This window comes from Rhinolophus sinicus, linkage group LG03 (genome assembly GCF_036562045.2).
Source record: "Rhinolophus sinicus isolate RSC01 linkage group LG03, ASM3656204v1, whole genome shotgun sequence".
In the NCBI taxonomy this organism is placed as follows: domain Eukaryota; kingdom Metazoa; phylum Chordata; class Mammalia; order Chiroptera; family Rhinolophidae; genus Rhinolophus; species Rhinolophus sinicus.
In genome coordinates, this window is record NC_133753.1 from 26,317,839 (window position 1) to 26,330,647 (window position 12,809).

The 12,809-nt window shown below is 37.9% G+C and overlaps 1 protein-coding gene across 21 annotated transcripts in view; it reads right to left on the reverse strand.

Moving 5' to 3' along the window:
* Positions 1 to 12,809, reverse strand: part of SIPA1L1 (signal induced proliferation associated 1 like 1) — a 347,617-nt gene that overhangs the window by 94,654 nt on the left and 240,154 nt on the right. For all 21 annotated transcript variants that reach the window (XM_074327276.1, XM_074327274.1, XM_074327262.1 and 18 more), the window contains 2 exons: positions 8,607 to 8,710; positions 5,636 to 5,793 (listed from right to left, as the gene is read on the reverse strand). In XM_074327276.1, coding sequence (XP_074183377.1) covers positions 5,636 to 5,793; positions 8,607 to 8,710 — 262 coding nt within the window. The remainder of the gene's footprint in view (positions 1 to 5,635; positions 5,794 to 8,606; positions 8,711 to 12,809) is intronic.

Consider the following 12,809-nt stretch of genomic DNA (forward strand, 5'->3'; position numbering starts at 1 on the left):
CAGAGTGCAGCACGTGCAAAGAGGGGCAGAGTACAGTATATTCTGGGAGCTATTAAGTAGCTCCACATGACTCAAGAGTGAGGCAGGGAATGCGGGGAGGACCGGTCTCGAGGTGCCAGTGGAGGGTCAGAGGCAGGAGAGGCTAGACCTGAAGGACTCCATGCTGCAGGCTGTGCTAGGGTGCCTGAGCTTTTCCCTAAATGGCTTAATAAGCACGAAGAGTGACATATTCAGATTTTTGTCTTAGGAAGTTTGACTACATTGGACAACAGGAATGCTGATTAATTACGGCTTGGAATAGAGTTTTTGAAAGAAATCTCCACCACTTGACCCACTTTGATTCCTCACCACCACCCCCACCCGGTTTAAGCTTGCATATTTATTTTTATTCAAGAGAAGAAAAGATGCAGGGCATGGGCATTTAATGCGCACGCACCACACTCCCTGCCTACACAAGATGCTTTACTTATGGGATGTTAAATAGATGTCAAGCAACCTTCCACTGCACAGAAAAGGAAATTCAAGATCTGAGAGGTTTAACAATCTGGTCTTATTCCAAGTACATTTTGTGCTATATCATACTCACTCCTTTTGACATTTATTACATTTTAACCACTGGATATGGAAATCTTTCTGAGAGGATTAACATATATTGCTATCTCCTTAACCATAGTTACGAATCACAATTTAGCATTTGTTTCAAAGACTCAGGACCATTATTATAAACACTTATTAATTACTATACTAATTCTAAAATTAACAATTTTTCAGTTTCATCAAATAGTGAGTCAATGTTCCAATTTTCAATTGCTTAAGATGTCCTGAGAGTTTTTAGTAGTCTTTTTGTCTGAACTGAATCCAAATAAGGCCCACATATTGCAATTAATTTTATCTCAAAAAATTTTTTGTTCTGTTAATTGCCCTCTAGTTCTCTCACGTTCCTTTTTTTTACCTTGCAATTTATTTATTAAAGAAATTAGACTGTTCGTTATGTAGAATTGTCCAGAGTCTGAATTTTGTTGAATACAAACAGGTTCTGTCTTTTGTATTTCCTGAAAATTGGCTTCTCGAGAGATTTGATCAGATTCAGATTCAATGGTGGGGAGACTAATTCATACATGGGGTTGTGTTCTCCCATTATGTGACATGTATTTGTCTCTTTTGGTGATATTTGCAGTCTTTGATGATCAATGCATAGATCCATTAATTCATTAGTTGTTAAAAAATGGTGGAAAAAAATTTTTACACTGTGTTTTTACAAAGTGAGGCTCTCAGGGGTGAGTAAAGTATACTCGGCTGTTTGCTCCCAAACCGAATGACTCCAGACTGCTGTGCTTATTGAATTTCTATCTTTGATATGAATAGTTTTTTCTGCATCTCCCTTATCACTAATCACTTACTGATGTTTTCAGTACATTCTTGTCACTAACCAGCTGCTTCATCTCTTTGATTTGTTGCTTCTAATCTGCTCTATCAGCTGGGACCAGACAATAAAGTTCACTGTAATGATACAAATAAAAAGCAAGACCAGCGGGCTCTCTTATCAGGTATGGACATAAGCTTCACTATACAGATTTAGTGATTAATTTCTGATTCTTGGCTCTGTCTACTATTAAGGTTAACTGGCCTCTGGAATTAGTCGGAATTAGTCTATTTTTCCTATATATAAGCTTTCCAGTCCTCAGGGAGAGAAAACACACATTTCAGGGCCTCATGTACATATCCACTATATGGATTTCTCTCTGGGTTCCCACATTGTATCCCAGAGCCTAGAACAGTGCCTAGAACCCAAGATGGGGACTGTCAAGAACTAGTGAAAAATAAATAAATAACAACAACAAGCTTCCAATCTTTCTGTATACAAATCACCTTGCATGGTGGCATTGGGTAACTTTTCCTAAAACTCTCTATTGTACAATGTTATCTGATGGCCTGGCATTCTAAGGGCTTTCCTGCAGGAGTAACCTTTTTACTATACTGTCCAGCCTCCTTCCTGTGTCTACACTTCAGTATCTACCACTGGCCACTCCTAGAATTATCTGTTTCCCACTGAATTTCATCCATCTGTGCCTTGGAATACACACCAAATCCCATTTTCTCATTAAATGTTTGTTATGACTTCAGCCTACATTGACCGCACACTTCTTTACACAATTATATCAAGGAACTCCTTTGAGAAAACAACTTTTGCACTCTCCACAGCACTGGCACCAAGACATGTCAGTAACTAAATGTGAGTGTTTACAGTGGAGACCGTCAGGAACAAGAGGTTTCAAATGATAAAAAGCATTTCAACTACTCTAACCACATCACTTAGGGATAAAGTTCAGTTAGATTCAAATCAAATTAGTATAAATCAATACAGCGCGAAACTTGTCCACCAAAGTACTCTTAATGAAAGAGGCCTGTAAATTCATGCCCCTAGTGGTTTGGGGAGTGCCTAGATTATGAGAAAAACTCACAGGTATAAAAATTCTTTGAAGACCCATGTTTTATCTTAAAATTAATACAAATTTTCCATTCTACATCATAATACACTTATTTTCATGGAAAATACACCCCTTCACACCCCTTTCCCCAAGCATTAAAGACTACAAGAGAGGTGCCCTATTTATTCTGGGCTTTAAACCTCTCCTGACATCACCACGTACCCCCAGAAACATGTTGCCCTCATTTGGAGGACTGGGGAAAAATTAATGTACCTAAAGTTTACAACAAGAAAAGATCACTACTTTTGTTTCCTGTGATTTCCTTCAGTGATGTTACAAACTGATATGTTCCTTGGATTTACCAAAGAGCAACATCTACAATTTATAAGCAGTGAACTGGTCTTCAAATAAGCTTGGCGACTAGGAAATTCCAGACAAGCCCGTGTGTCATGAGCAGGGGAGTTCAGTGTTCTCCTGCAAAGACTCCCAGCATTATACGGTGAAGTTAAGAAGATGGGCTTTCTACGCAACAAATTCAAAATAAGAGAGAGCAAAAATCATGATTATCAGGCTGGGGGTGGAGGGCGGGGTGCAAGCTTGAAAAGAATAAAACAGGTATCACCTCCTCTTCTAGCACAATGTTGAAGAAGGTGAAGACACCTTCCCTCCTTATCACCCTGTTTAGATGTGCACTGGCCACATGTGGCGACCGAGCCCTTGAAATGTGGCTAGGGTGACCAAGGAGTATTACCTTACATTAAGTTAAAAAACTGGCACTGGATTCAGTTACTGGAAAGCTTTTTAAAAGCATGTTTGGAACCATCTGAGCATGTGAATCTACTTTTCCAGTTGCAAATTTTATGAACTCTAAATACAGATGATTTCCAATGAAAACTGAGAATCCTATTTGAGGTGAGCTGTAAGTCTAAAATGTACCCCAGATTTCAAAGTCATAGTCCAAAAATATGTAAAATATCTCAATTTTTAAAATTAAAAAATTACATATTGAAATAATATTTGGGTATGGTCAGGTAAATAAAATATATGACTGGATCAAAAACATGTATCATTAACATTAATTTTACTGATTTCTTGTTACTTAAAAAAACATGGCTATTAGAAAATATAAAATTAATATGTGGCTAGCTTTATATTTCTATTGGACAGTACTTTACTTAGATAAAGGCTTTTAAAGAAGAAGCTCTCTTTAAAAGAAAATGTACAGCTTTCCACTCCCCAAATTTCCTAATGACCATTCAAAAATGGTTTATCTTTCCATCTACAAAGTAGGATGACATCCTTTGCATGAATCAGTACATAGCACGTCTCAATGGCCTGGGGTATTTTCTAAATGCAAATAGTTAACCACCTCAGTCATAGTCAAATGTCCTGTACCTATTCTTTCATTCCATGTCTAAATAAAGCAGATTTCAGAGACCATATTCTTGATAAGAGGCTTCAGATCTAGGTCTCTTCTGTTTGCGTTTCCACCCCCTGAGCCTAGGAAACTACAGACCTCCCTAGTCTTGGGTTTTCACATAGGTTTGGCACTGGAAAGTTCTGGTATGTCAGCAGCAGGGGCAGCAAAGACCCTTACATCACAGGCAAGTGAGTGAGGCATAGACGCTGGGATCTAGAATCAGACTTAACGCATTCGAATTGAAGCTCTACCTGGTACTACCTGCCCAGTACCAGCTGACCTCAGGCATATTACCTCTCACCATATGTTTAAGTTTCCTCATCTGAAAATTGGGATGAAAACAGTACTTCCCTCATAGGTTTTAAAAATTAGATGTGGGGCCGGCCCGGTGGCTCAGGTAAGGTTGGAGCATCGTGCTCCTAAAGTGGAGTTCGCTGGTATGATTCCCACATGGGACAGTGAGCTGCTCTCTCTACACCTGAGATTGTGAACAACAGCTCTCCTTGGAGCTGGGCTGGCGTGAGCTGCCGTGCTGCTGTGGGCTACTATGTGCTGTTACGAGCGGCCAGCGGCCAGCAGCCAAGAGCTGCAGTGAGCTGCTGTGAGCAGCCGACCCACGAATGGCGACCAAATGCCTCAGCCGGGGGGGAATGCAAGGCTCATAATACCAGCCTGGGCCAGGGAGCTGTGTCCTACACAACTAGACTGAGAAAGAACGGCTTGAACTGGAGTGGGGGGGCGGGGGAGGCAGAAGAAGGGGGAAATAAAAAATTAAATGTGGTAATCCATGTAATGTGCCTAGAATAGTATGGGGCTTATTATAATGAGAGTTCAACATATGTAATAGTTATTATTATGGAACATGTAGGGATGGTGGCAGTCAGCAGCAGTCCAAAGTAACCTTTACATGTTTTGTTCCTTGAACTTGCTTGCTCTATGTCTATGCGTTACACCTGTAATTAGACAGTTGTGGATCTCACAACAAACCAATTACCAGTCTCTGTTGGCCACTTCCTGCATAGGTGTCTACATTAACTCAAAAACAAATATCCAAAATTAACAAAGCCTCATCTTCCAAATTTTAGCGATCAAAAGATATGATAAAATTTCATATTTTTTTAAAGGCTAGATTCATAATAGAAACATCTTACTAATGCTAGATTATCCTTTTACATCTGCTTGGCACTACACCCGTGTCAACCCAGTATCTTATCATTTTCAACACCAAACCCCTCCAGTATTCTTGCAAAGGCCTCTGCAGATAGATGCTTGAATTCTGAGACTCATGAGACTAGGTCAACAAGGGACATTGAAACAATTCCACCAAATGCTTCATAAAGCATAGAAATGCCTCTAAGACCACAGTTAAAAATGTTAGAGTGAATCAGTCTTAAGCAATGGTTTGGGCTTTTGTAATATACAGTAATTAAAAAAAGAACAGCTTCTCTTCCCTACTTACTATGATTATTCTTCTCTGTTTTTGTCATGACAAAAGCAAAATATAATTAGCAGTATGAGTAATTAGTTGGTGACCAGATGGCATGGACGAAGGACATCACCTAAGGACGAGGTGCAAATGGAAACAGCAGGTGTCTAACCAACACATTTGGGGAATGTCAGTGCCATCAGGTTACGTCATTGAGTGAATTTGGCCACCTGCATGCACAGTTTAAAGACAAAAATAAATAGTACGAGACCTCCCACTGCCCCTGCAAAAAGCAGAGCTGGATGGGGCCCTTCGTGAGACCCAGCCAGTGCCCTCCGGCCATTATGGCCGCACCCATACCTGTAACAGACACTGTCTGTGCAGGGGTTGTGAACCCTGACGATGACGAAAACGTGCTGAAAGTGGGATCGGATGTTTTTTGGGCTGAATGGCTGTGCTCCAGGCTCTTGGAAAACAATTGTTACAATATCATTTCCAATGTGCCGCTTCCGTAGGAGCTGAAAGAAAAAATAAGCAAACAACATAAATGACAATGCCCTGTTTTCCTCCTCAATTCCCTCACGCGACTTTATTTAAGGCATTCATTTTTAACCAGTACACATTAGAGTAGGTCATCAATCTATGCAATTATTGTCAATATTTTAGCCTGTCTTATCATTTCTTCCAAGGAAGGATATGGATATGAATATTCTGAAATCTGCAAAACATATATAGCCCATTCAAATAGATCTACCCAACATCTAACGTGTTCTGCCAAGCTCCAGCATCTCTACATCCTCAGTTTCCATAACAACAGTTTTGTTCCATTTTCATGTGAGAAAGGAACTTGCCATAGGAAAGATTTTTTAAAGCTGAGAATGGCTGAAGTAATTACAACACAATTTAAGTTCTGGTTTAATGAGCTTCATTTAAAGAAATGTGGCTAAGGTGTTGTCTGATAAACTTTTTGTGTCGTAAGATGGGAATGTAGAAATTAACAATATTCCAGAATGCTGTAACAACTTAAAAGCAGGTTAAATTTCAAGTTTAAATAGCTTCTTTAGTCACAATGAAAGCACTTAAGACCACCTTCTGCTCCATATTAAATGGTGTCTTGGAAAGGTGACTTTCAAATTCAGGCACCCCAACTCATCCTAGGTAAGCACCTTTTCAGGAGGGATTTATTAGATAGTTTAATTCAACAGTGTGAATAAAAATTGAACTAAATTTGTATTTCTCATATTTATATATGGAGGCTTTTATAAGGAAGAAAATAACATGACATTTATATAAACTATCCACTAGTAGACATAAGACCTCATTTATAAAACTTAAAAAAAAAAATTCTCCAGTGACTTTTAACTTACATAAACTACATACCAGTAAAATCAATGCTCTAGTATTGGCTGCCAGCTCAGAGAAACAATAGCCTTTTAGATTAAGGTTGAGAATTGGGAGTTAGAATGTCCAGGAAATGTACTCTTAACCTTAAGAATTTTAAAGCATCCCAAATTATCTTTTAATGAGGCCATTTACTTCATTTCTAAACATGATATATGATCAGATGTTACAGAAATAAAGGCTGGCCTGTATTGACTGCTGTATAGAATACACCCACTATTAAAGATTATTAATCTACTCAGGATCATGGACATACCAGAAACACACACAATTTGTCTGTATATTGTCATTCCTGCAGAGATGATGTCATTGTCTTTTTGAAGCGTTGTCAGCCTTTCTTTAAAATACGACTTGAGATGTAGTATGTCTTAATAAAGGACCCAAGTAGAAATAAACCCATCTATCCATCTCACATTGTACATAATTCAAGATAATATTTATAAATAAATTCCTGCAAAAAGCCTTTAAAAGATACAATCTTTGGGTTTTTTCCCAAGCATAAAGTAATCTATATTGAAGAAATAAATTCTGTCGCTAGAAAACTAAAATATCTTTATAGGTAGCAGTACCAATTACTCTGCTCCGTATTTCAACTCATTTAGTTAGAAATAAACAACTACTTGAATCTTGTTACTAAATAGTTTACCACTACCACTTAACCTTTCTCTGCTGAGTAATCAGGTAGAATAATCCTTTATCTCCCCTTTAAAAATCATTTCTCACTGTTCTTAAATGTGTTGTCTGATGACTAGTAAGAGGTTTATATATTTTTCTCCACATGATGTTTTCCTCTCCAAGAAATCTAGAACTTGGAATTTGCATAAAACAAATTGTCAACAAACTCCAGATCAGGAAATTTATCTTAAAATTGGTTTCTTTCAGAGTAATACCTGATCCATAGCTTTGCTTCCTATTTTGGATGACTTTGGGAATCCTAAGAGGCAAAATTTTATTACCGAGATTTGTGATTTACTCAAACCTAAAGTGATGAACTATTAGATTAGATCTGTGTTTGGTTAAATTCCATGAAAGAGGATGTGAATCACTCTGCAGCTGGGCCTGTGTTCTGTTAGCACAACAATTGACAATAACAAATCTATATCCATTCTAAGGTCAGAAGTAATATTGGACTGCTTGTGTTTATAATAGCTATTGAAAGGAGAGTCTGTTAGCTCTCCGGTTCTTTTTAAATTTCAGCTTGCTATCATTTATTCTGAAATATTTTTTAAAAACAACTCCACATACTCTGTAAAACAATACTGCCAGTTTCCATTTTGCTCTGTAACAATCTGTCACTTCTTAGTTTCTGCATTGTACTTTCTCCCTGACAACATTTTAGTAATAGGCATTGTGCTTTTAGAGCTTTTAAAAAGAAACTCTCAGGTATGATGCACATAAATGTACATCTCAGGTGTATGATGTAGATAAATGTAATTGTTATTTATGGTCCTGACAAATATGTTAAGAAAAACATTTTTTGGGGATCCCACTGACACTTGATTTTTCTCCATCTGAGCATACCTGCTTTGCAACCTGAAATGAAACATCAGTACTTTCTTGCTTTGTACATTGGCCTCTTGAGATGAAACTTCACCCACTCATGCATGTTCTTTGAAACCCTGCAGAGTCATCTAATCACCATAATTTCAACTTGTTCTCTTCAGATTTCATGAAAACCTCAATCCCCGTGCGTGAAAAGCAAACGATTAATTTAGAAAGCCATCCAGCTGGCTGTTAACCTAGAATTTGTGTCTCTTCATTTGTTTTCAGCTCATTCGCTATTCCCTACTTCCACAAAGTACAAAGCTTCCTGTTGCTGTGACAGGTGCAACATTCAATTCCGGTTTCAGACTTTATAAACTCGCCACTTAGGCTTCTGGGGAAAATGAGACAAGGGTGAAGAAACCGAGATAACACAAGGAGCTCTTACCTGTTGCTTGTTGTTAGGTGTGTACGGCAGCATGGTAGAAACGTGGAACATAATTTCGTAGTCTTTGTATGTTGTGTACAGAGAATGGGTTCCAGTGGAGTCAGCTATGGTAAAAAAAAAAGTGGATATACATAATGATGAGATGATTATAAGACTAGGAAAAAATAGTTCATTTAAGAGAAATATCTCAAAAAAAGAGATGGTATCGGATGAAAAGATCCTACACAAGATCTAGAATATGGGTTCTTACCCAATTTTTGGACCTGATTCCCTTTGGCAGTGTAGTGAAGCTAGTTGATCCATTCTCAAAATAATATTTGTAAATGCATAAAATAAAATACATAAGATTTCAACAGAAATCAATTACATTGAAAAATAGTTATCAAAATTTTAAAATATGATACAATAGCAAATAAGACTCAGCAAGTTTTGGCAGTTGGTCTAATAATTACTGTACGTTTGTAGTAGTGACGGGCATAAGCAATATTTTGAGATTGCTCCAACAACAAACAATATGCTATGAAAAGACCTGCACTTTCTATTGGCAATAAAATCACAGGTAGAGTTTATGCGAACCACCATAGTTCATTGCCTACATCTTCAATTGAAGGAAACGCTAAATTTCATTTAGGGCATCAATGAAAATAAATGCAGAACTATTTCCCATCCGAGTTCACAGACCCCTGAATTTTGTCCACAGACATCAAGAACATCTTTTCCAATACTTCTGATTCAAGCAAGAGAAACGATTACTTCTTAACAGACAGATGGAAATTTAACAAGACACTGAATAAGAAAGATATTAACGTCTAACAATATTTTAAGACCGAGTCTGTTCTGCTCTCTCTTTCCTTAAGGAAAAAACAACTTCTACCCCCTTAATCATTAACCAATTAAGGTGCCCCTAAATACCTGGAAACCCGAGAAGAGAATTATTAAACTGTCCAAGGGAAAAGGAATATCTTTAGACTTGAACGGCCTGGACTTAACAGGCTGCAAAATGAACAGAAATACGTTCATTCTGGGTTAGCTTAAGCCTCCATCAACCATAGTGCTGAGGACCAAGATGTTTTACTGCATTTTAGAGAAGGATGCTGGAAGACAAAGCCTCTGGCATGTACCAAAAGGCCGTAGTTCTCAAAATTTAGTATGCAGAGTCACCTGGGGAGCTAGTTTAAAAGGCAGATTCCCATGCCCCACCCCCAGAAACACTGCTTGCTGAATGCAGGGCTGGGGGGAGGAATCTATTTTAATAAACACCCCCAGGGTGACTGGAAGGCAGTAGCTCCTCTCCTTGGTGCTGCTCCAGGAACATACCACAAGGGTGGCTCTTGTAGACAGACTTGTAAAGAATGTTCGAGAGCCCTGAGTCTCAACCTTGAGTTTCTTGGAGGATCTTAATGTTGAGGCTGATCTAATATGCAAAGGGTTTTAAAAACAAGCTAAAAGAAGAATAAAGCAAAGACTACTTTTCAGAAGTATACACCAACATATTAATTCCCCAAGAAAAATGTCTCCTAAATGTTAATGACTGCCGCCATAAGAAACTACAAGTTACTACAATAAGTAACTGAACTACAGAGGGCGCCAAAAAAAGTATACATATTTTAAGAAAGAAGAAAACTGTTAAAATTGTCATACTCAATATATACTGATAACAGAAGATGAATACAAGTCACGTGTATACATTTTTTTGGCACCCCCGGTATTTAAGACAGTCCTTGAGTCTGAAGAACTTACCTATTGTTAAGGACCCTTGCTATAAATACCTCAGGCATAGATTAGTACATTTTAAAATTTTCAAGTGAGTATGTCAGCTTTGACGTGTACTTACATGTATTTCAAGTCAATTTTAAGCGAAATTAATGAACTAGAAAAAAAGACTGTCATCCAGTATTCATTTATTACATTTTGCTTTATATGTCTGTCTAATTCTAAAAGGATTATTGCCAGAGAGTTTCCTCTGTCTTACTGAAGTGAGACAACCTTGAAGATCATTTGTTTTTCTACTTCTAGTCCTTTCTCTTTTTCCTCTGCATGCCTCATTTTATATAATGTATGCGGCTTTATCAGTCTTTTTCCGGGGACCTTCGGAAACCCCCGTTTTGCTCATAATTTAAAACAGTCTGGTAACAGTTTCAAAGGTTTTAAAGATGAAACTGGGGCAAAAACAATGAAATTTTCCTTTCTGAGAAGAAAGGAATTCTCAAACCCTGAAATTCTATGTGCCTAAGAGAATTGCTAAGCTTTACCAGACAGAATGGAAAAATGAAGGTTTGCTATATTCGCTAACGAAGAAGGCATCCGATATTGTTGTTACCCCGAAACCATGACAGATTTAATGACAAATCAGAAAAATGACAATTAAGGAAAATGACAAAAATCTTTTTTCTATGGTTGGAGAGACTATATATTGAATAATTTCTAAAGGGAAAAAACATGCTTGTAGAAGAGCAATGAAAAGAAGATAATGATCCTTCACATTTGTACGGCGCTTTAGACATTTAAAAGTATAGTCAGGCATCTCATGGGTCATCTTGAAAATTACGAGATTTGCCTCCAAATCATCGACCAGCGATTGGACATACCAACTAATAAGGTCAGCATGCTATGCTAAGCCATAGAAAGTAAAATTTCTAATATTCAAACTAGATGATAAGAAGACATTGAATAATTGAAGAAATGATAAGAATATTCTTCTCAGCTACTTTGAAAAGGTGGAGATATGTGATAATATCCTACATCCGGCATTTTTTTGGTAGATGGTATGAACAAGGTTAATAAGTTTGTAGAGCAATTTCAGATACGGTCAATGTCATATTCACCCTTGCCTCCTCTTTCGGCTCACCTCTTTTGCTGTTAGGCCATCTGAAACTTGGATGATAAAGATGTATGTGTATGAATCTGAATCAGGAAAAGCTAATCAGACTTTCATATAACCATTTTTTGGTCACTAACGGATGTTTAAGAAAAGCTAGATGAGGGAAAACAAGCCTATGCAACTGACTTGTGGAAAGTTCATAGCTGTTAATATTTATGAACACAAGGAGAAAAGCAATTTCATTAACTTAATGCATGTGGACGAATAAAGTCAATAGGATGAAGAAAGCTTAAGCACAGTTTATTAATGTCTTCACCACTACAAAACACATCAGATGCAACATGAAATCAGAGACAGGTGGTGGGTCTGATTCTTATCTATAGCGTGAAATATTACAATAGTCACCGGCTGCTGGGGCCATCATCCATTTACGAAGCCCAGATCTTCCATCTACACAACCTTGCCTCAAAGTCTGGGGATGCCAGAGTCAATGCTCAGAAACACAGCCAGGGAAAAGCACTGACATCTGGAACAACAGCATCTATATGAGAGGAGGTATGCTTCTGCCCTTGTAGTAGTAGTTCACTTACTCACTAATGAAGTATTTGGGAAAGTCAAGAATTCCACCTACTCTGGCATCTACCATATTTACTAATATTTTCCGCAACGTACCTTTAGCCATAGTCAGGTGACGAGTGACTTTACCTCAGTAAAGATGGGATCAAGAAGAGTCTGGAGTACTACCTTTTGCCATGATAGGCAAATTCATGCTGTCAGTTCAAGGAATGTGTGAGTATGCACGTGAATGTACATGGGACTCCAGGCTTCTCAAAATTGCCAACACACAGAGAGGAAAGGACACGAGGTGTGGAGTTGGTGCTCAGAAATCAGCCAGTACTTCTACCCACTGCTCACTTTGCAAGGTACCTGCAATTACCCGGATTCCCAATATGGAAATAAGAAGATCTGAATTTGAATGCCAGTAGCATCATTTGCTAAATGACCACAAACAAGTTACTTCACTTGTCTGTGCTGCTCTAATCTCAATCTTCACTGTTCTGCGGATTAAGCAAAATAACATATATGAAAATGCTAGCCTGTAAAAGATGCTCAAGAAATGTGTTGATTAGAACTTAGAATTGTGTGTAGTTGAGGTAAAAAGTGTAGTGTCTTTAAATAGGGCTTTTTACATACCGGGCGTGCCAAAAATATATATATACACAAGTGGACAGTTGGGTCAATGTTGCTCAAGCAGTAGTTCGCCGTAATCAGAAGTGTCTGGACGCTGATGGTAACCACTTTGAGCACCTCTTGTAACTGCAGAAGTCACACATGACTTGTATTCATCTTTTCTTATTGGTATATACTGAGTATTACAATTT